At 41.3% G+C, this 23,986-nt stretch overlaps 4 protein-coding genes across 8 annotated transcripts; 3 read left to right on the forward strand and 1 right to left on the reverse strand.

Moving 5' to 3' along the window:
• txndc9 (thioredoxin domain containing 9) lies at positions 1–7,078 on the forward strand. The gene is made up of 5 exons (XM_012837242.3): positions 1–112; positions 860–1,062; positions 1,283–1,401; positions 5,486–5,740; positions 5,879–7,078. Exons 2-5 carry the CDS (start codon positions 877–879, stop codon positions 5,997–5,999), a joined length of 681 nt encoding a protein of 226 aa, XP_012692696.1. The 5' UTR covers positions 1–112; positions 860–876; the 3' UTR covers positions 6,000–7,078.
• A 75-nt stretch (positions 7,079–7,153) lies between these two features.
• Positions 7,154–8,728, reverse strand: mrpl30 (mitochondrial ribosomal protein L30). The gene is made up of 5 exons (XM_012837204.3): positions 8,410–8,728; positions 8,054–8,131; positions 7,818–7,964; positions 7,506–7,579; positions 7,154–7,379 (listed from the first exon to the last, which is right to left on the reverse strand). The coding sequence occupies exons 1-5, from the start codon at positions 8,458–8,460 to the stop codon at positions 7,247–7,249; spliced, it is 483 nt and encodes a 160-aa protein (XP_012692658.2). The 5' UTR covers positions 8,461–8,728; the 3' UTR covers positions 7,154–7,246.
• Positions 8,729–8,957: 229 nt separating this feature from the next.
• On the forward strand, positions 8,958–11,892 carry mitd1 (MIT, microtubule interacting and transport, domain containing 1). The gene is made up of 7 exons (XM_012837210.2): positions 8,958–9,508; positions 9,630–9,731; positions 9,832–9,968; positions 10,141–10,227; positions 10,760–10,875; positions 11,286–11,346; positions 11,439–11,892. Exons 1-7 carry the CDS (start codon positions 9,364–9,366, stop codon positions 11,532–11,534), a joined length of 744 nt encoding a protein of 247 aa, XP_012692664.1. The 5' UTR covers positions 8,958–9,363; the 3' UTR covers positions 11,535–11,892.
• Positions 11,893–11,981: 89 nt separating this feature from the next.
• On the forward strand, positions 11,982–23,903 carry cracdla (cracd like a). 5 transcript variants are annotated; one of them, XM_031584057.1, is made up of 10 exons: positions 11,982–12,272; positions 16,412–16,504; positions 16,595–16,745; positions 17,101–17,224; positions 17,306–17,467; positions 18,218–18,385; positions 18,573–20,199; positions 21,290–22,698; positions 23,013–23,112; positions 23,306–23,903. In XM_031584057.1, exons 2-10 carry the CDS (start codon positions 16,456–16,458, stop codon positions 23,482–23,484), a joined length of 3,969 nt encoding a protein of 1,322 aa, XP_031439917.1. In that variant the 5' UTR covers positions 11,982–12,272; positions 16,412–16,455; the 3' UTR covers positions 23,485–23,903. The 5 variants fall into 5 exon arrangements, with proteins under 5 accessions (XP_031439917.1, XP_031439902.1, XP_031439927.1 ...); XM_031584042.1 differs by having other exon boundaries at positions 11,982–12,263; XM_031584067.1 differs by having other exon boundaries at positions 11,982–12,263; positions 18,576–20,199.
• The last annotated feature ends 83 nt before the right edge of the window (positions 23,904–23,986 follow it).

Below are 23,986 nucleotides of genomic sequence, written 5' to 3' on the forward strand. Positions count from 1 at the left end.
TCAGTGGTCAGGGCGTATTGCGTAACTTGCGCTGACCCCGCCCTTACGTAGACTGTACGCTCAGCGCAGTTGTGAACCGCCTGTCTGTAGTCTGCAGTGGAACGGGACGTCGGTAAGTAATGCTAGCCAGTGATAACTATCAAAATCCTATTTTAAACGTCCAAATAGTGTGGCATGTTGAATAACCTTAATTGGTTCTTCGAATGAAAATTACAGAATCAATCCCAGTGCAACCTATAGTAACATTAACGCTACTCGAGGTAATGTTAACTAGTAATAGCTTGCTACTTTACCGACTAATCGCTAGCTAGCCAGCTGGTGGCTAACACTGGTAGGAAATACCGTTTCTTTTGCTAAATCATTTTCAACAGATTGTTTGCGTTTTGGGTAGGAGTACGTTTCCTCTTTGGCTACGTCAGGTAGCGTTAAGTGCTTGTATTAATTCACGAATAAACCTAGCTAGTTAATCATTGCTAACTAGCTAACCTCGTTGGTCGTGCTTGTGCAAAGTGACGTTTAGTTTTAAGCTAGGATACAACAAACTAGGATAACGTTACTGTCTGTAGGTCTTGTTCCTTTGTTGTATTGGTTTCAGCACAGCGTTTGCTAGCTGTAGTTGGGAGGGTACGTGGACCTATCCACAATTTCAGCGCAGTGTCTTACAACACGCAGTAAGACACTGTTACTGTCTATTATTTTTGGTTCAAGACGTTTGTGAGTCAGGTGTAAATCGGAGCATAGACACTTAGCAGGTAGCTAGCTACTAGCATAAGTCGCTGTTACCATGGACACAGGAAGAAGCAACCTGCAACCCCATGAAGCTAGGATCAACATACTGACTTGATCTGTGACATTTTAGGTTGCTTTTGTAAAGGAATGGCTGGTTATTCAATGGATATCGTTGCGAAGGCGCTGGAGCACCAAGTGCTCCAGTCAGCACGGCTGGTAGAGGAACAGCTGGATGCGGAGCTGGAGAGACTTGAGCGGCCGGACGAGGACGAACTGGAGCGGCTGAAAGAGAGAAGGATGGAAGCCCTCAAAAGAGCTCAGAAACAGAAGCAGGTAATGCAGATAGTTGAACCTGGACTAGAGATATTCTTCTCATATATGGATAATGTAAACATTGCAATGAAGAAGATGATGAAGAAGCAGCAGCAGTATTGTGAGTGACATACATTCTGATATCTGCACCTAATTAAGTCCTGGTCCTCGTCTTCCTATTTTTCTTTATCTTGTTAATCTTGACACATTCACCCATGCTCAATAACGTTACCTTCCTTAGGAGTGGATGGCTAAAGGGCATGGAGAATATAGAGAGATCCCAAGTGAAAAAGACTTCTTCTCCGAAGTGAAGGATAGCAAGAATGTGGTCTGCCATTTCTACAGGGACTCCACTTTCAGGTAGGCAAGCCCTTTATGCTCAATTACCACATAGCTCTGTGAACTTAATGCAAGTCAACCGAAAGTCCTCTTTTTTTTTGCGATAGGAGCCCCTGTGCTCCAGTGTTATTCTGTTAAAAGTATGGTTAGCCTTTAACTAGATCTAAGTTAAATAAGAGGGTGAGTTCATAAAACATTTTTAAGAATTTGCTTATTTAGGCAAACATTCATTCCATGATGACACAGACACGAGTGAGAGTTAAAGCAGCAATAAGGAGTTCTGTTCCAAAACTAGCACGCTAACTACCTAAAAGGCGACGTGCAAAAACCTTGCAAACACCACTAACAGCCCAGTTGACACTGATAGAAGCTTGCCAACACACTAAAGCCCGAATTATAGATCTGCGTCGGTGTCCGTCCGGACACATAGCCACGCCTTGGCAACACCCTTCCCCGTGGTGGAACGCCCATCCGAGCCCTTCGGAGAGCTGGACGGACACCGACGTGCACCTCTCGATTTTTGTAGCTTTTTCGGATACGAACGGATAGCGACGGATACCCCCTTGGCTGTGATTGGTCCGCTAACGAAATCATTTCCTAACGACATCATTTCCGGAATCTCACATTTCCTGTTTCATTCCCTATCTGTTCCTATTCTGTTATAGAGTGTGGATCAGCCGAATATTTCTGTCCGAGCCCGGCCTGCGTCCGACAGAGTAGTGCCCGAGCCAGACAGCCATTCAAATATATTGTCGGAATCCAACCAGACATAGTCAATGTCTCAACTGTTCATACTAATGACACATTTACGTATGTTTTTTATGAATAGCCTGTAGACCGTCTCACAAGCTTCTTCTAGTTGATTATGAACAAACATAACAGAAGAGGTCTGAAGATATTTCTGAAACACTTATAAGGACGCTCAAATGACCGCGAATTCATAGGAGAGAATACTATCCCATTCTCACAGGAGACATCACAGCAATCGGAGCATATTTGTCAAACGCGATAAAAGATAGCCCTGCTCTGAAATATTCCCATTCCATACTGAATATTCTGTTTAGATCAAAGGTTTGTTTTTCGACACCGTGATATTTCAGATGATGGAACAGTTGAAATGAATGCTCATATACAAAAGCTAACCTTAACGTGAAGTGGAGTTAACTTGCAGCCAACACCATTGCATTACAAACCCTAACACACACACATAATGAGAAAGTAGGCTTATTACACCTGGCGATTATCTCGCCTTTTATCGACCATCTTTGAATAATGTAACTTATAAACACGTCGTTTTAAAGCGCTGTGGCCGTCCTGAAAAGATGTGTCAATAAATTAATTGAATCCATAGAATCCACGTTGACTTCACTACTTATTAAGATATTGTAACAAATCACGGAAGTGTGGAATATTTGTTATGGCTTTTAATTAAACACTAAACAAAAAAATGGCACGGGCTTTATGCCCTGCTACAAGTTATCACGAACAGACTGTGCTACCGTCACACACCTGTATAAACACACAGAACAACGACATGCAATTAGAACAGTAAGGAACATTGTTAAAGAACATCGTTGGGCGCTGCATCATAGACATGTATATATGTCTATGCGCTGCATCACATCGAGAAAAGTATGTGCCCGCCGCACGTCATTATGGGGAGACTATGCCAAGTTAAATATGGAATGTTCAATGCCTTATCGCGCTGACTTGTCCCAGCCCTACCCCAGCCCGACAGCAAGTAAAATATTTAGTCCGAACCCCAATGAGTCAATGTCTCAACTGTTCATACTACTGACACATTTACATACGTTTCTTAAGAATAGCCTGCCTTTATTAAACTCGAGCATCAACAGATGAATGATAAATGCACTGGCTCACACAAACAAGCCCCTTTAAACGCACAAGCGCGCACAAAAGGGATATAAGCATATTGAAATGAATTATTCACATTGCAAGAACGGAATGAAATGGCCTACACATTACACACGCTATGCATCTGATATGCCTAAATAAAACTCACGTTATATGCTACACCAGAAGAGGCGCGAATAAAACAAGTCTTACCATTGAAGATTATCTTTTTTCTTGACACATTCCTTATAAAAGTATCTACATAGTCCAACCCTCGATGTTTAATCCATGTTGTGGAGAAAGAGGATGGCATCAATCATATTTCATTAAAGCTTCACACTTCTTACATTGGACATATCAAACAGCCTCATTAGAATCCGCATAGAATATGATGCCATCCGACAGAAATATCTCCATAGGCCTACAGTAAATTTCCCCTCGAGTGTCGTTTTAAACTCTCCAGATGACAGTTTCTTTTTTTTTTTAAACTTTAAGTGCACAAAGTTCGTTATAAAACGATCTACATAGTCCAACAATCGAGGTCTAATCCATTTACATTTAGTCATTTAGCCGACGCTTTTGTACAGGGGAGAAGCATGTGAAGCAAACACGTTTACTTGACTACTTATTAAGATATTTAAATATGGAATGTTCAATGCCTTGACTACTAAGCAGAAATATCTCCATACAGTAGATTCCCCCTCGTTTTGTATCGTTTTAAACTCTCCAGATGACAGTTTATTTTTTAACTTATTCCCTGATACCAGTTTGCCTCCTGTAATCGCGTTGTCACAGCTAGGACATAAAAAAAATCCCCGCACACAAGAAGGCTATTATCCTAAATGTGATTTATTTTAGTCTCAAAAACGTCACGTGAGGCAGACACGTTGACTTGACTACTTATTAAGATATTTAAATATGGAATGTTCAGGGCCTTATCACGCTTATGTTTGAAAGCCATTGTTTTCAGCTTGCAGGTGCTTTTGCCTCTGGCCCAGTTTGTCGGTTTTGACGTTCATCTCTCTCCCCCAACCATCCAGGTTTAATAAATCCGCGTTGACTACTAAGCAGAAATATCTCCATACAGTAGATTCCCCCTCGTTTTGTATTCTTTTAAACTCTCCAGATGACAGTTTATTTTTAACTTCTTCCCTGATACCAGTTTGCCTCCTGTAATCACGTTGTCACAGATATTTATTTGCCCAGTCAGCTTGTTGGTCTTGACGTTCAGATGTTGCGCCTAAACTATCATATCGTCTCGTCACATGATCAAATAGAGACTTGACATTGGACAACAGCATACATATTACCCAGCAATCATCATTACAAATCTGAATATGACAAAAAATACCAAAGAAAATGAGATAGTATTCATTTCATTGAATCGTTTTTAATAGTTTCTATAGTGTATGTAAGATAAGCATATAATTTTGTTATAGATTGCTACTATTTTTCACACAAATAATACCTACCATGATGGAGATAAGTTTGCCTTTTCAAGTGAATATATAGCGTTAGACAGACTATTCATTGTAATGTAGTGTGTCTCAAAGACCCATGTGACTACACCTGTTGCTCTTGATGACGTGACGGCTGGGAGGAGGGAGATAAACAATCGATGAATTCTATCACTCAAAGAGGTCGCGTAGTAGCTCGTCTGTGACCAAAAAAACGCTGCTCCACCCACTGTTCTGGCGGTGAATTGTTTTCAACACCCACAGCAGTCAAAGAAGTATAAATCAAAAACAGTACGTCCGAATCCGTCCGAATCTGTTTCCCCGCCCATCCGTAAAACGGACGGACACCGACGCAGATCTATAATTCGGGCTTAACTGGTGTCTTTTGGCAGTATAGCTTTCTTCCATTTTTGCAAGGTGTTCCAGCCAGGAAACACAGAACTACATAGTGCATATCCTGGATGGCTAGTGGGAAAGACACAGGTGTTTATCGGTCCTTCACATGACCATATGCTATCAAAATGAGTTTGAGGATGATCCCAAAACTAGTTGCCTATAAAACCGTACCTCAAAAACTGTCAAATTATTGCAGGAGTTATCCAAACAAGTAAATATATTAAAAGGTAAATAGAAGTGTATTAGGTGCTCTACTCATATTCTAGAGGACTATTATTTTGCAGTCAAATATTGATAGCTGTTTGTGTTTTGACGTACTGTTAAAGTCTGCATTGAGTACCATTGAAAGAAACATTTGAAAAAACAATGGCATAATTGCATGGGCTTTGTTTTGAAAGGTGTAAAATTGTGGACAAACACCTAAATATCCTGGCAAAGAAGCACCTGGAAACAAAATTCCTCAAGATCAATGTAGAGAAGGCCCCCTTCCTGACGGAGAGGCTGCGGATTAAAGTCATCCCGTCGATGGCCCTGGTCAAAGATGGAAAAACCAAGGACTACATTGTGGGCTTCGCCGACCTGGGCAACACCGATGAGTTCACCACAGAGATGTTAGAGTGGAGGCTAGGCTGTTCAGACATCATCAACTACAGGTAAGGGTGTTATTTGGTATTAATTATCTTCACAGTTAGCTTGAGATTAAAAACTACCTTGGCTAATGTGACTGTAAAGAGATTTTTCCACATTTGAGTATCTGACACCATATTCCCCAACTGTCTTCTACCTTGTAGTGGGAACCTTATGGAGCCCCCCACAGCAGCATCAAAGTCGGGGTCAAAGTTCACCAAGGTGGAGAAGAGGACGATCAGAGGGAAAACTTACGACTCGGACTCTGAGGCCGACGATGACTAGAGGACTCTGCCGATGCTCTTGCTCAATCTTAGGCGCCTTCATACAGTCCTCAACAAAGCTGGTTGCACATCTTTTGTACTTCCATGTTCCTTTTATTCTTCTATAAGTGATCTTCATTACTCCACTAATTAGGTCATATTTGATGATGTACAAACAAATCAACCCTAGTCTGTTTTTTTTTTTTAGTGTGACTTAAACAGTAGCCAATAACATATATTTATGGATTTCAGTGTGCCTCGTTTGCATTTGCTTTCTTTAGGAATGACAAGTGGTTTTCTATGATTAAATGAAAAACGCAATCATTCTCATGATAACGGAGTCAGCATTGTTACTTTCAAGGCACCAGCTCCAATGAGTATGATGTCTTACCAACCTCGGATCTTAACATGTAAATCAAAATATTTTGTATCCTGATTGAAACCTGCCACATAATTGGCTAATGCTGATTTTTCAGACCGTAATCAAGGTGTCTTGTGTACCTTAAACAAAATAGAAGATTTGACTCAAAACTCACCTCTCTTCAAACGTAATAGGCATGACCATTGCAACTCTGTAATTGTCTGCTATCAATGCTATTTTCTCATTATGTAGAAAACACTAATGAGGCTATTCTGTGCAAATCACAACAAATTCTTACAGGTAAACCTTTTTTGACTTAATTGTTCCTACGTGCTCACTAGATCCTATTATGTACGTGTTTCAGTCAATGGAGTACTTTTGTTCTTTTGAAAGGATGTGCAGAAGGGACAAAATGATCAGCATCCTACTGATGTGTCCCAGATTAGGTTAAAACTTTTTTTTTTTTCACAAGGACATCCTGACAGTGTGTCACTTGATGTATTAGCTAGTATCTAAAAAGGGGGCCATCTTCCATTTCATAACGTACTCCAATTGTGAAGAATCCACTGAAAGTGGACTACATTCGATTTGGGTGATCTGGGGTTCACTCTAGCCAGGAGAGTTATCAAGTGCCATGGAAGCTAACGTGCAGCCTTCCAGAAACAAATGTTTTCTCAGTTACAGTCTAAATTAAGTTCTGTTCAAGTAATACTTTATCTTAATAAATAATGTTAAAAGTTTCAATATCCTGTTTTATTATTATATAACTCCATGTTGCCTCTATACCATACTGGTTCCCAAACCAACAATCCACAGTAGTTGTATGTAGTTTTATTGAACAAATAATATATGATCAGGTTGGTTGATGTGTGTACAAGTGATGAGGGTGGGGTGGGAGCACTGAGGAATTAAGAGCCAATTGCTTTGTGCTCCACTGGCTTGAGCAGTTTCCGTACTACCAGTTCTCCTTTGCTATTGAGGTAAGTGTCAGCCATATCTTCCTCAGCAGGAAGACCATATGGTAATTTCAATGGCTGAATCCTATGAAAAATCAAAATGGGGGGGAAAAAAACATGTGCATCACTGACAGAATTTTACACTGACTAGTGCATGCAACAATATGCAAACAGTAAAATAAAGTTTCCAAAACTCTTAGTGCACACTTACCTCACTAGATGTTTTATTATTTTCAGGTGATTATTCACAGAGGGTATGTTCTTATGGACACGAGGTGTATGAGCCTACAAATGGAAATGAAACATGGCAAACACTTGAGTCTCCAAACTGAATCCCAATTACAACAGAGAAAACTTTCCATCTACCAATCATTCATTCCTTCCTGCTCTGTTGATGTAATTGAGCGCACCATTTGAAGTTTGGTGAAGGTGAAGTGGTACCATGTTGCATATAAGTGTAAATAATATAATAATATATAACACAAGTTTAAAGGATTTCAAACAACACTACGGATTTAATCACCTTCTCCAGCCCCAGGCTCTTCACCACCTTCTTTTCCCAGTAGGGCCGCCCCACTGTCGTCCTCACTCGTGTGACAATATGCAGTTTGTGGGGTTGCTCTGGGTCACCACCATGTTTCTCATGTTCTTTTGATCGCTCTTCAAACACCTTAAAGGAAAATGGTGTCTGTTTACATACAGGGATTTAATGCAATGGGTATACATCTTCAAATTATGTATTGAACCTAATAAACATACCTCATTGGGAACGCGTGATCTTCTGAAAAGGCTGCGTGATGGACAGTACCATGGGAGCTGACTGGCTTCGGTCATATTCTAAAGAATAAGGCATCACAAAATCAGACATTTCGATCAGCTTGTAAGACTAGACTTAGACTGTACACCTTCCTTCTAAAATTGATTTAAAAGAATTAACCTATAAGGCCACACCACATCATCTAAACACTATTACAACCAGCTAATGTAAAATGCATCCTTGCATATCTGTGGGAGTTAATCATATTTCCCATGTAATGTTAACTGTTAAGAGTAGCGTAAGGGCTTGGCTAGGTAAGGCCAAACCACATAATTGCACACACAGATTGTTAGCATACCTTAATAACAGCAGTAGAAGACTTCTGAAGAGCACGATATAACCCCGACATCGCGTCCCTCGCAGGCAACAATGCTAAACTGGAAAAGTAAATTCCCTTAGCTATGCCAAGGTTATTGCTAGCTAGCGTTGGCTGATAACAATCTTATTTAAAACACGTAACTTTGTCGTTAGAGATGTAGCTACTTAAATAAGACATCATACATATACTACATTTAAAGGTGACCTATAATATATAGCCCATAGAATCAGAAAACGAAAGCCCTTAGCTTTTTTTGTCACTGTCACATTAGAAAACATGGGACTTCAACAGGAAACCGGAAGTACGTCCTTTAAACCCATACTGACAGGGAATTTTGCCTGAAATTACTTTCCGATCAAACTAATTATTATACTAAGGTTTGATGGCTAGAAGTAAATGGTATATTTTCCTGTCTGTTCGGGTTGTTGCAAAATTGAATGTGTTATTTAATCTGAAATATGAGAGACAAACACTTTTCTGAAGAAAAAGGTAAAGCAAGATAGCCAAATTCCCTGTGTTGTTGGAGGGATTATTTTTATTGAAACACTGCATTTGACGAGGAAGTGTCGTTTGGCAGTGAGTGTGCTGCTACTTTTCACTAAATGTTTAGGTTGACAGACGTAAACAGCATGGGTAATGAGGTCCACGATTGGTGTTTTCAGGCGTCATATTGCTTTGTGGTGAGAATGTAGATTTAAGTTAATAAAAAAATGAGGTAGCTAGCTTGTTAGTTATCTGGTCGGCAAAAGTAGTTTTGGTTAGCTATATGGGTTAAGAAGCTTCACAGTACATTTTAATTTAGAAAGAAGAGACGAAAATTACCGTGCACTTCCCCGTATAGCAAATACAACGTGTTTACTGTAAGGAGCAAGGGAATCAATGAAACAGTCTGACAGTGTTTTAAGGTAAAGTTAGAGTTTCTCTCACTTAATAATGTCACTCAACAACATCCCTGGGATGGAGACGTCTGCCATCTCTGTTCTGAAGAGGGCCGTGGAGTTGGACCAAATTTCACGCTTCCAGGAGTCTCTGGTGTGCTACCAGGAAGGGATCCAGCTGCTGATTGATGTCCTTAAAGGTCTCGTATCGACCTATCTTAATATCCAATTAAATTTCTATGACTGTGCATTTATGAAAATATGCACTAACATTGAACATGCATGAAAAGGTGTGTTTTTAATGCATGTTTCCTCTCACAGCTGTGAAGGATGATTCCAAAAAAGTGCACTATAGGGAGAAGATCAAGGGGTATATGGAAAGAGCTGAACAGATTAAAGTGCATCTTAATAAAGCTAAAGAGGGTAAGTCAACAGAAAGAGCATTATGTGAACAGTCCCCCTGAATAGTACCCATTCAGCTGTAATTACAGTTAATGTCGGATGCAATGTTGTTTATCATCAGAGGGCAAATATCATGAACAGATCAAGATAGCAGACTGTGACACAGGATTTAGCTATGAAGTCCTCTTCAAGCCATACATCAGTGAGGGCCTGACTGAGGTTTGGGTGGAGGACCCTTATATTCGCCATGTTCATCAGGTGAGGGATTGATTACATCAAATAATTATATCAAAGAACATGGTGAATTCACTTGACGCCCTTTAGAAGTTCCGGATTTGTGGTTAAGTTGTCATTAGTCTAAGGTTGACAGACTTTCTGCAGTAGAAAGAATAATGCCATGTTTGTCTGACTTCTACTTTCTTGGCTGCAGCTCTACAACTTCCTGCGTTTCTGTGAAATGCTATTGAAGACCCAAGGCAAAGTCAAGAAAATTCACCTCCTGACCTCTCAAGATGATGTGAGTGATTAGCCCAATCACACAATGGCCACCTTGCCATGAAAATGACATTTATTTGTCCTCCTCAGGGCTGTCAGTTATCCATCTGACATGTCATTTTAGACACTGCTGTTTTTAAAAATTGTTGCCTTACAGTTGAAACCCAAATCATTTCGGTCGTCTGTTTGTGTTTGTGATTTTGTTTAATGGATCCAATGATTAATGTACATATGTTTTAATCCTTATATTTAAAGTCTAACTCCACCCACAGCATAATTTTGGAAAATGCTGAAAAGTGGGCAAAGGGCTGAGGAGGGGGGCATAAACTTCTGGGAATGATTGAGTCTCGATCAGCAATTGAAATTGAGACTCACAGGTGGCAGCTGGGGGTGGTGGGCCGCCCATTTTATGATGTAGTGAAGTCAGCATTACACCAGCATTGATGTGTTTCATCACAGTACAGTCATATCATTTAATTTACAGCTAAAAAAGTACCTGTTTAAGGATTTAAAAGTACCTCTTTAAGGATCACCTGTGTGCCATCGTTCTACAGGGAGACAGTTCTGCTCAGCAGGTCAATGCCCTCAGTGAACTCAAGGAGTCGCTTCAGAGGCGAAGGGTTGACCTAGACATCCAGTACTCCTCCACCATCCACGACAGAGAGATCAGGTAATTCACCAACCCAGTTATGGAACGCCCACTCCATATTGAATCGGTTTTTACACGTGGACTTCAATCTAATCTGGGTTTATATGTTAGCACAATGCATCCATGGCAGACATTATACATGTCCCACATGACATAGTATTTAAACAGTAGCTGTTGGACTCATTTGCTATACTGGTTGAAAAATGACCAAACAAATGTACTACAGCTGAACAGTAGCCCTGCATATGCCACTCTTTTTCATAAATAACAAAACTCTTAAAACATGAGAAACGATGAAGGAAGATATATCAGGAGTCTGAAACTCAAGTTCAGTGGGATCCAAAAGCCAGTAGCATCTACCAAAAATGTTTTATATTGTCACCTCTAAAAACTATGTATGCATGGAGAGTAAATCTTGGAACTTTTTACAGATTTGATAATGGCTGGATCATAAAGATTGGACGAGGACTTGACTATTTTAAAAAGACTAAGGCAAGTTGATTACTTTTTTCTGTTACTTTTGTCTAGAAATTGACCTGATATCACCAGAATTAGAGCTAATGCTTCCCATTTCTTTTCCTCAGGGAAGATTCTCTATTGGATATTGTGATTACGACTTGAGAGAGTGTCACGAGACGACTGTGGACGTTTTTCACACAAAGCACACAAAGACAAGTTAGAGCCGGATAACTATTTTGTGCCCTCTTACTTTTCTAATTTTTAAAGAGAGATATTCTTGAGAGATATGAAGTGCTTTCTCATAACAACAATAATCAAGTAGTGTGTTATGTTTTTGCTGAGCTGCAGTGCTCATAAAAATAACTGACCACAAGTTACAAGTGATGCCAAAGTTCTTTACCTATTATGTTGCTGATATTGATGGACCACATGATGTGTAACAATGTCTTAATGTACAGATGGACCATAATAATATGCCATAATTTCTTAATGGTGACAACTCTGTTATGTGTTGGAAATGCTTTTGATATATGTTGGTGGGTTCTAAGGTTTTTAAAATAAAGTAAGCTATTTCAGAAACTCTTTTGTCAGGCTTTTTTCCTTGTCGTAGAATAGCACCATCTGCTGGTCAGTAACAAAAGAGACTGATAATAATTGTACGTGTTGTGGTCTGTCAAAGTAACATTTCTTTAGATCTATGGCTATGAATGCCCAGAGAAAAAGAGACGTCCTTTTTTATACGTCTCATTCAGAGGACAAGCACTAAATATTACTTTATTATGGCCTGATTGTTGTTTGTTTAAAAACCCGTGGTTATAGGGTTAATTTTTTGCCCGTGTGTCTTGACGCGGTACGACAGCGGTGGAGCTCTTCAACACCTGCCGAGCGAACTACTCACAGATGCGCTCAAGTGGGAAAATATAGAAGCAATTTTACAACAACGAGCACATGTAAGTAGTGTAAGTTTGAAATGAATCGCTGCTATCGAGTGAAATGTGTTTTGAATCGTCATGTTTTATGTGTCAGCATACGGAATGTTGGTGTTTTAGAACAATTAAGCAGACTTTTCCACGAAATTAGTAGGTAGGCCTACTAGATAGAGGATCATCTGTTGGCTATTATTTATTAAGATATACCTGAAATGAAAGTCTGGTGAGGATACAAATTGTAGCCTAAGATAGCCTGAGGACTGGTCTATCAGCCCTTTTACTAGGAAACATTAACGTTTGTTTCAATGAAATGTTCCGACGGCTTGCCCGTGGGACAGGATTTAATCTATCACTAATCTTGCTTAATCTCAATACGCTCTGCTCATTCGATTTTGTGCTTTCAAATAGAAAAGTCAAACTCAAAACAGGACTAAAATAGCAACAGCAATCAACCAGAAAACTGAACGTAATAGGCTATCCTGAGAGTACTCACGTGTCGGAGCACACGTGTTAAAGGACTTTAAATTGTTGCATATAGCTTATGACATATCAGTGTATTACTTGTAATAGTTTAGTTTAATATACATGATTCCTCTTCACTGGAGTTTAAGATGTGAGATTGTTTAATGCCGAGAGAGCATATTTGGAATCCATGCTTAACACTATTTGGCAACCGCCAGGTTCTCCCAGAAAGTAGAAAGGTGTCACTTGCATAAATGTGCCATATTTAGAGATTTGACAGAAAGACAGAAAAGTATATGGTGAAAATATTGTCAACATAAGTACATCACCAAACTATATGATATGATGTATGAAGAGTACATGACCTAGATGTTAGCATTGACCTTCTGCACAGGCAATACAGAAAAGTGGGATTTGTAGGCATCCCTTGATCCCAGCCTAGATTTGTATATCTGGGGCAAAGCTTCTCTCTGTTCTGTAGGATGAACCAGAGAGAGAGAGAGAGAGGATATAGAGACAGAGAGTGGCTTGCTGTTCTAGGTCATCAAAAACACAAGGGAAAATTAGTCAGAAATAACAGAGCACTTCATGTAAGGCCTACCGACGTACAGAACGACGATCATGTTCATCAAGCATAAAACATTTAGTTTCACTTGTCACCATTTACCATGACCACATCCATGTGATGTCATAGCTGTATTAACAGTGCGGCTGGGTCATCTATATGAAGTACTTCTTTTGGACCGTGACAGAAATGATTGGTCTGGCGTCAAAAAGACGAGGAGAGGACTTAAGACTTGTGTATGGCTGGGGATAATCTTTGAATAATGTTTGACTTTTCCACTGCTTTTGGGGATTAGTGGTACCATGCAATCTACTAATAAACGTATTGCTATTGACACCTTGCTACTTCAGTTCAAAGACAGAAGGACCTTGAAACCTGATGTGTCCTCTTACAGAAGCACCACATTTCAACAAAATATATGAAGGATTCAACTGAATTCAATCTGCTGTTTTAAAACAATGAAGTCATTCTCAGACCCCTTAGCTATAGGGTATCTGACTAATTCCCACATCTTATCATGTTAAATCACAGCAGTGGTTGAGGAGGTAGACAGATTGTCCAGTGGGCGCTTGTCTTAAATTGAGCTCTTTTTGGCATCACTGGTAAACATTGTTAAGTAGAACATAATTCTAGTGTGATAGCAACCACACATATGGAAAGGTTATTTTTCTTTAACTTTTATACCTTATTTGACATGCTGACATGGTCCATTTGCCAGATGCAATTTCAGTTCATAAAGACAATAGCCTACCTGTTGATAAAAACAATGCCAGTTGATTTAAAAAAAAAAAAAGTTCTCGACCTAAAAACAGGCGTCAACGACGTATAACTATTCTATTCCCTTACTTGAGGTTGTTAGTACAGATTTGTTAGTACAGTGACGCATTGTACCTCTTATCTTTACATGCTGATCATTCTTTTGCATGCAAAAATACCAACCCCTCTGGCACATGCAAATCCTCAGGGTTAACAATTTCAGGTTTATAGCTCGGTTAACCTTAGAGTAAACCCCTAACAGTTCAGTAATCATAACTACTATGAGATAACAATCTTAGAAGGAATATGTGGGCATTTCTGTCAAGAATGTTAATACTGAATGGTACCTTGTTTCATATAGCAATATATGTTATTTTGTCACCAGAAAGCTGTATAATAAAAAGTAAAAAGTATAATATTTATCAGGACCATTCCTTTCTTTTTCTCTCTCTCTCTCTGTTTCCCTCTCTCATATTTGGCTGTAGTTAGTGGTAATTAGGCTGACTGATAATGTGTGTGTGATACCATCATGTCTAATGCGTTTCCCCTTCTCTCATGGCTTTTGCTTTTTGTCTGTTTTTCCTCTCATTCCTGGGCTCTAAATCAGTTTAGCATTTCATAAGGAGCTTAAATCCATGGGCCACTGTGTGCTTGTGTGTGCTAGTAGTGTGTTTGTGTGTGTGTGTGAGTGAGTGTGAGTGTGAGAGAGAGAGAGGGGGAGAATATGTGTATTTGTGAGTGATTTCCTGATTCCATCTGCCAACACCAATTGTCAAGCGGTAACCTTGTCTTGCCATTGCCTCCCCCTTCAACCACTGCATGCTTTCATGCTCATTCGCTTACACTTGAAATTATCTGTGTCTGTCTGTCTGTCTGTCTGTCTGTCTTTTTACCCCTCCCTTCATTGCTCTTTCTCTCTCTATCTCTCTCTTGCTCTCTCTCTCTCTCTCTCTCTCTCTCTCTCTCTCTCTCTCTCATCCTCTCTCGCGCTCTCTCTCGCTCTCTCTCTATAGTACCTTACTCGTTGGCTCTATTCTGTGTTGAAAGCATGCACTTGAGGTTGTGGGCACAGGTTGTGCTGTAAAGAGAGAGCAGCAGTATATGGATATATGAGAGAAGGAGAAGTGGTTACCAAATCATATTTGTTGGCAGAGGGTAAGTGAAATAGTGAATGTGAATTTAACAGTTCTTCCGGCTCGGTTTGTGGTTACTCTTGGAAGGCCGTATATACTTTGTATGTGTGTATGTAGTGATTTGAATTCATTTCCTGTTTATGAACCAGCTTTGTGGATCGTCTTTTTCTTCATATATATCTGTATATGCCATTTATCATTTCTTTGTATGATGTATGATTGGTAGTTCCAACCGAGCCATTTTAATACCTCCGATGTGCAGCAACTTTGTGATTAAGCTGTTGTTGTGGGATTAGGACTCAGTGAAATCTTACAGGGAATTCTATTTTATGTTATTAAGGCTCTGGATAATCTCCATTTTGTCCTGTTGGGTGTGTACTGCTATAGTTGAAGTCCTTACAATGTAAATGGACCTGACCTAGGGGTTCTAAATGATAATTGAAACTCTGAATGCTGAGCATTCAGGAGCTGTTCTTTATGTCTGTTCAACTCGTCTCTCTCTTTTATATTGGCACTACTCACATCTCCATGGCATCAGTGTTTTGCTCTAATTGACTGCAATGAAAGTATGTGTCGGTACGTGTTTGCTTGAGCTCACATTGAGTTCCCCTCTGTAAAAACAATGACCCAGTAGAAACAAGAGCATTGCTTCTTTTTGCACGTGAAAACAGGCCACTGAAATCTCAGGCAGGTCAGAGGATGGACTTTGCATGCTGTTCATCAGCATTGCGTGTTTTTACTTATCAGAGCATAGCCAATGAGCATTTAGCCTGGTCGCCGTAAAAAAGGGTTTGGTATCATTATAACAGGTGTGTCTGTTCTAGTTCAAACGAGACATGAGAAGGCAAACATATAGGCTAATCTTGCATGTCTGTAAGTACAAATGACTCAACAACAGACGGTATGTGGATGTGTGTATATTTCTATGCAAGACATTTGTGTCGTAAATAAGTAGGAAATGTAGGCAAGGCTCATTCAAAACTCAGTTGAGTCTTTTAGCCAAAGATAAAGGATATTTAAGTACGGTTCTTGTGCCCTGCAGAAATAAAGTTTGTATTTACATGTTACAGTTAATGTAATCATCATATATGAGTCTAGACAGTGGTCATGTGACCCCTGCAGTAAAGAAATGAATGTCAGCCTCACCAGACATACAATAAGATTGTAATAACAGATTGATACCAGATTTCCTACCTGTCATTCTGTCTGTCGTTCTGTTGAATAGATTTATGGATGTATCTTTCTCTTTACAGCATTGTAGATGTCAAATCTTTGAAATCTAAACAAAAATCAAGAAATGGAGTTATCCTCAGGGGACCTTGAGGGCAGCAGTGACGACCCCACAGGTTTGAAAACGTTCATCACCACCCGCTGATACCCACAATGCAGTGTGTGTGTAATCTATTATCTGAATAATGTATTAATCAACATCACAGGAAAGAAGAAATCAAAACTCAAGACTCTAAAGACACGTCTCTTCGGAAAGACCAAGACGAAAGAGGACAAAGGGGAGAGGAAGCTGAGCCAGTCAGACAGTGACATCACACAAGGGAAGGATGAGGAGCTGGACGTAGAGGAGAATTTCAGGTGACCTCTCGAAAAACCTGTCTGACAGCTGTCCGTCCTGTCTCATATCTCTATTGAGCATGTGCAGGTGGCTTTGTGTAGATGTTTTGTCCAGCTTTTCCTGCTCTTATCTATATCAAACTTGTTATCTGCCCACCATGAATGGTTTGATGATGCCGGGGATGATGTCATTTCAAGCTGTTTACACATGAACTGTTATCAAGATAATTCCATATTTAGTCAAAGGAAAATAATGAACATTTATGTTTATTTTTATTTATGTTATTTATGTTTCATTTTGTTTCACATTACAGTATCTGTCTTTTGTGCATTGCTGCTTCACATGGTTTAATTTGGCTTCATATTTTCACAACAGCAACATGGGGTCTCGTGCATTGTCACATGACAGCATCTTCCTTGCTGACCTGTGTCTGTCCTCAACGGAACCACCACGTGTTCTGTCTCAAGAGAACGTGCAGAGTCGTATCAAAACCTTACAGGTGAGTGCTTCACACAATGTTGCATTAGACATGTACTGCACAAACACAAGAGGGCTGATGGGCATTCCTGTGGTGAGACAGATGAAACTACAACAGCAGAACCTGCGTCTCGGTCATCCCCCTCTTGTGATGTCCATTAAGAGGCCAGAGGATGCAAGCGGCAGCTCAGAAGACGACGGGCTCCCGCAAAGCCCTCCTGAAATCGTTCTCAATGGGGTTTTACCTCAGAGAGCATCCTACAAGGTAACAGCAACCCCCTTCAATTACATGGAAAAAGCATTCAGTTAATGCTTGACTTAAACATAAGATAGACACTCCATGCAAGAAACGTTGAGGATACCATGCCTTTTCTAAACTCACCTAAGCAACCACTGTTTCAGAACACAGCTCAACTTTGAGAAATGGTAAAGAAAAGTTGTTACTGGGCTGGGACTCATATAGCACAGTGTCAACCCTCTGGATCAACAATGTCCCAGAACACTACTCCAAAAAATGTGTGTTCAGCGTGTTCTTATTCAGTTTAAATTAGTCTTGGCCCCAGTTGTTACCCCTCCCAGTTTCTACTTGAAAGTCCTCATTGTTTATATTCTGTGCCAAAAAAAGCAAACAAAAAATGTGTTTTCTCTCTACTGTGTGTCAAGAAAAAATCTTTTTCACTTGTGCCCCTTCACTAAGGACCCTTTCTCATTCGTGTGAATCACATATGGGACAAGGCTTCTCACCGATTACCTACAGTGTATAGTTGCCCCCTCCAACTAAGCATAGTAGGCCTACTTTGAGTTTCTTCGGTGTCAAATGTACTTAAATAAGTATTCCCTTTCTCAGCCATTTGCCTTGTCACTAAGTATCATCACTATAAAGCAAACCATTGAATGCAATGCATGTTTTCATTACAGAATTTCAAACTGAGAAACTTCTTTCAGCTAATTTTACATAACTTTTATCTATCTCACGGTGTGGTGTGGTCATCCTCCATTATATCACCCTCCTCAGACCGGCAGCCCAACTGCACCAATCGTCTCGGCTCCCTCGGATACTGGGGTTGATTTCAGTTCCCCTGCACAATTCACCCCTTGCCTGGACAATTCTGCTGCTCGTCACCGAATGTCCGTGAAGCCCAGGAACCAGAGGGCCAGTGCTAAAATCAGGAAGCTGACATCAGTAAGATGAGGAACTATGATTCTTTCCACCAAATGCTTTTAAAAAGTGCTCTTTAATGGCCTTGTCTTGTATGGGACATGCTGTTCTAAATCAAGAAAGAGTTTGCACTTCTCATTGGCACATAAAATAGGGAACTCATACATATCTTTGTCTTTTTGCATTGACTGTTTTCACACTTCTTTTTCAGCAGCCGGCTTCTCGAGCACGATCTGAAAGCATGAACAACCTGGGACATCCCATGCCTAACAAAGAAGATGAGAAAGGACTTGTGCTTTCTAAGGAGTCCATCCGGTTCCGATCCCATTCCAGCCAGGTGCTACGAACCGGGAGGAGACCTGCTACTCCCCCAGATGAGAACCATTTGCCTAATTCTACTCAGAGGTCTTTGATGGCGACCAATGGTCCACATCAACCTGCCTCACCCCTACGACCCCCAATCCAGCCACGTCCTCTCATGACCGAGAATGTTGTCGGGATGTCCACCCTTCGTTCCCAACTGCCCGCCGTTCCGGAACCTCCCATGGATTCTGTTCCTACCTCTGGAACAGAGGCAACCCCTGTTATGTCTCCAGCAGCCGATCCCAAAAAGAATCACATGGCCTCAGAGACTGTGGGAACAAAGGCCCCTGGCTCTCCAAAGACAAAGAGTGTGGGTAGCACCAGGCAAGTAGGAGAGAATCTTGGTATTTTTCCCCTTAAGCCTGCCCAAAGCAGTGCCCCATCGACTGCCGTTCCACAAAGAGTTCCTGCCAGTGTTTTAGCAAATAAAAGGGAGAATGATAAGCAGTGCGTCACTGGATCTCAGATGCCAGTACTCCAGAATAAGACTGAAACAGCTGACAGAAAGGGGAATCAGAGTTTAAATCCGCAGACTGAGATTCCTCTGAAAGCTCAGCCTGTGATGGCAGACGTCACTCTGAGGTCAGAGGTCACTCCATTGAGATCTATTAGCACAAATGAGAAAACTCCAATCAAAGAGGAATTAAAGAGTGGGATGTTAACACAGCCAGCTAAAGTATCAGCACCTATACAAATAGTAAAACCACAAGCTATAGAAAATATAGTACCTAGTCAACAAAGACCCACGTCTGGATCGCCACGTTTTACTATTTCCTCGGCTCACAACAAAGATCGAACTAGAACTGGGAGCTTCACCAGTATGTTTGAAGAAACAGGAGCTAAGAAAGACTTAACCAAACCAACTGTTCCATACCTAACCCACCGGTGTCAGGAGCAGCGTGGTGTACAAAAGGGTGACATGAAAGCCAAAGAACTACCTCCTACTGCTCCTGCAGAGACCCCAATGCAACGGGGGAACAGCAGTGGTGCCGATCAGGGGGAGTCTTCGGCTCTGCAACATGAGACCGGAGAGGAGGCCACGGAGGAGGAGGGTCAGGATGGTGTGGAGGAGGCTGAGGAGGCCCATGAAGACTTGAGAGAACACGGAGAGGAGGAACCGACAACGGAAGAGCGAGAAAAGAATGCATTTGGAGTAAAATTGCGTTCCACCTCATTGTCTCTCAAATACAAGATTGACACTGCTCAGTCAGAGGTCGGCATTAAACGGCATAGTGCTGATGTCAGCACGCTAAGCACAGCACAAGGCGCCCAGGCTGTGGCATTGGATTTGGCGATGAAGAAGGATGCTCCTCCAGCTGTCTCAAGGGCCAACAGGACGGGTTCTCTGATCAAATCTGCTGCTTCACCGGGCTGTGATTCTCTGACAGCCACACCAGCGGGGCAGAACATCTCATCCTTCCGGTCCGCTGGCAATGCTGATAGCAGGCTAAGATCTAGGTCCCTTCGACAGGATGGTGGGTTTGATTTCCTTCTCTTTGGCTTTGCGTGAGTTCTGAAAAGACAGGTTAATGTTTCTTTTATTAGGCAACAACTAGTCTGTTATTTTATATGGTTGGCAGTTTCACTTTGAAGTTTCTGAAGGGAAAGATTATCTAATCAGGATCAAACACTCATCCAGACTACGGAGAGAGGCCATGTCCACTTCTAGCTAAACATGGGAAATGTTATTCTCATGTAGCCATAAGGTCACTCTTCTTTATTACCCTTTTACTTTGTGACCCATCAGCATTTTATTATCACACCTAAAGCAGGAAAAGGAGTCTTTAAGTTTCATGTGCCATTGCCATCATAAACATAGGCAGACATTATAGGAAGACGGCCACTAAGGCTGTCCCTACCACCTCTCATAAAACACTTAACCGCCCAATCTGTCTGTTATCGTTTGATAGCCACGTGTCAACAACCTTGGAAATCTGTTCTCTCAGTTTGACCATGCCTCCTTCTATCTCACCCAAACTGATTGTTTTTATGTCTTCAGTGACAACCTGCTGTAAAAGTCAACATTATTCAATAACACGTGACTATTACACCTGATCAGCAAAAAGTCTACCAAACCAGATGTTGAAAAAACAACAGCTTGTCTGTGTTAGGAGGGAGTACAAAATACATTTGTACATCTCTGAAGTAGGTTAGGCATGCTCAAATGTAGTCAGTAAAACACACTGAAGTGAATCTTTAAGGTTATCAAGAATCATTAGGGTTATCTGTGAAGCTGGTCAAGGGTTATAATACCAGCATAAACCAATTAGTTTGGTTTGCCATTGTTTTGCTCAAACAACAACTGTCTTTTTATCAGAATCTCGAACAATCACTGCCAGTCTAACTTTTCAAGGAGAATTATTTAAAAACATGGTATGAAACAGTAGGCATGACTTCCATGGTTGTGACTGGTTCTTGGTACATTCCTGGTTTGCCCTGGATTCCTAGATACTGTATGTTGCATGTTTTCAGGGCCGAATAAGCACAAATTATCTTACATTGTCAGTGTTTAGCTGTAGCTGATTTTCATTCTCCATCTAATATAATTCCTTATACTACCCACAGGTGAAGCAAACCAATCAGCTGTGTCTGCATCTTCATCTTTTTCCAAGGAGTCACCTGCACCCACACCATCCAAACAGGTGTCATCTGCACCCACACCATCCAAACAGGTGTCATCTGCACCCACACCATCCAAACAGGTGTCATCTGCACCCGCACCATCCAAACAGGTGTCATCTGCACCTTTACCTTCAAAGGAGGCCAGTCCATCTCAGTCAGATGATGTATTGCCTACACCTCCACCTGTTAAAGAGCCAGAAGCTGCCAGCTCTGATTCCTCATGGATAGGCATGGCCATGGAGAAGACCAGGACCATTCAGCAGCTCCTGACCAGCAAACTCCCAGAGTTCCCCGAAGGACCCACTCTGCCGGTGGCACCTCCGGCCAAAAAGGAGTTCATACCTTCTCCCACTGTGGAAGCAGCACCTGTACCCTCGCCCTCTATTAAGAGGAAGGCTGCATCTTCACCAACTAAGCAGACGGCATCTGTACCCTTGCCCTCAAAGGAGGTTCCACCTCCACAATCAGATGATGTAAAGTCTACAGCCCAATCTGTTAAAGAATCAGAGACTGCTTCCTCTGAAGTGTCCTGGATGAGTATGGCAATGGAGAAGACAAGAACCTTCCAGCAGCTTTTCAATAGCAAACCCTCAGAGTTCCCTGGGCCACAAACAGACATGAAACCCACGCCTACAACTGAAACTCAGCCTGCAGTGTTACAACCTGCTGTAAGACCAGCACAGTCTACCATCAGTGAAAAACCATCTGGACAGCCTACCAGAAAGCCCAAACAGACCGCCCTGCCGGATGCATCACCAACAGAATCAAGCCAGTCACCAACAGCTGTCCTCCATTCCATCCAAGTTCAGCCAATCACAAAACAGCTACCAGTAGCAGCATCCAATCCAAAACCAATACCCCCCACTGCAAGTCAATCACCAGCAACACAAACCATCATAAGAGGAACACAGCTCCGTGCATCACAGTCCATAGCCACACAGCCTAACATCTCCACAAAACAATTGGTGAAACAGGCTCAATCTCAGCAGGCCACAGCTCAATCAACACCACCTTCCTCCATCATAAATAAAACACAGCCATCACCACCACCCTCCTCCACCCAATCGATACCCCACCCGTCACAGTCCACAGATACCTCACATCTGTCATCCAGCCCAAAGCCTCCTTCCCATCTAAAACAACAGAGTCAGCCAGCTCCACCGTCCATCCCACAAGGTAACAATGATGGACTCAACTCAGTCAAGAAGAGAGGTGATCTGCCCCAACCTGCCTCAGGAAGAGGCAGCGGGGCAAATACAGCAGAGGCATGGGAGCCTCGGACGACTCCTTCAGGTAGCAAGGCTGCCTTTTTGGAGAAGTGGGGAGACAAAGGAGCCTCTGCAGGCACCAAGGTAGCTCCGACTTGTGTTCCTGATAAAAATACACAGCTGACCTATTTAGCAGACTGCCTTTGCTCTAGACCCAATTCTGCGTGTGTAGTAATAGAATAGAGTAATAGACTATAGACCTAGAATCAGCGTGTTGTACTGTACTAATAATGCACTGACATGAAATGTTTTTCGATGTTTTTATTTGAATGGCCAAAAGAAAACATGGCATGTTACATAAATACAGATGTTCAAATTTGGGGTATTTTGTTTAGTCTTATATAATAATATGTAATATTATATAATATATAATACCTCCTATGCATGTCTTTTTGTAGATTGAGTCATCGAAAACCACCTCAGAGGCCCAATCCTCACCTCAGTCTTTGACGTCAGTTAGAACAGGGCACCTCAACAGAGACTCAAAGACTGACACAGGTACTGGTACCGGATCTTAAGTGTGTCTTGTAGTTTTTAGTGTGAATATTGTGTGCATGTTTCTGCATGCTTCTGTGCATTTATATTTTTCCTGTCTGTTTTTGTCTCCTGTTTTTCATATACATTGTGGTATGTGTGTGCTACACATGTGAGGTGGATGCTGATTTTCAGTGGTTTTGTCTGGTTTCCACAGATTTGGTGCCAAGCTCTGTCCCCTCGAGACCTACAGACAGAGAGGACAGGTCACTGAAGAGGTCACTTGCTTCTGCGTCCTCGCCCCAGCAGCCTATTTCTGAGGGAGGCCAGCCGTCCTGGATGGAGGTGGCCAAGAGGAAGTCTTTAGCATGGAGTGATAAGAGCACCACGGACTGAGAGGGCTTAGGAAGGACGGAATGAGGAAGCTCCTGATACCTGGCACCCTGACAGATCAGACAGATTTCCAGCACCCTTTGTGGTCTTGTGTTTGGGAACAATCAATTGACTTCTTGACCTCCTACCACTATGTTCCTTTTTTTTTATCTCTTTGTCCTTAATTCATGATGCCCTTGATCATATATGTGAGAGGTGTATAATTTCAGGTAAATATTTATTATATTTAAAATATAAATATGTAACATTCACATTTAAATATATAAGAATTGTGTAAATATGGAGTAATTAAGGTGTATAGTTAAGTAACCAACCTGGGCTAACCCATTCTGTTGACTTTGCCTCATGAACAGATTATACCAATGTCAATTAAGTAAAATAAAATAAATAAAATAGGTAAAGCCTTGTTTGTTGATGAAAAACATTGTGGCGATGTTAATGATTTTGATATTAATCATGCTGTTAGAGCCAGCATTAGCTGTTGCAGTTCATCACATAGCTACAT

Source organism: Clupea harengus, chromosome 2, assembly GCF_900700415.2.
Source record: "Clupea harengus chromosome 2, Ch_v2.0.2, whole genome shotgun sequence".
Taxonomy (NCBI): Eukaryota; Metazoa; Chordata; class Actinopteri; order Clupeiformes; family Clupeidae; genus Clupea; species Clupea harengus.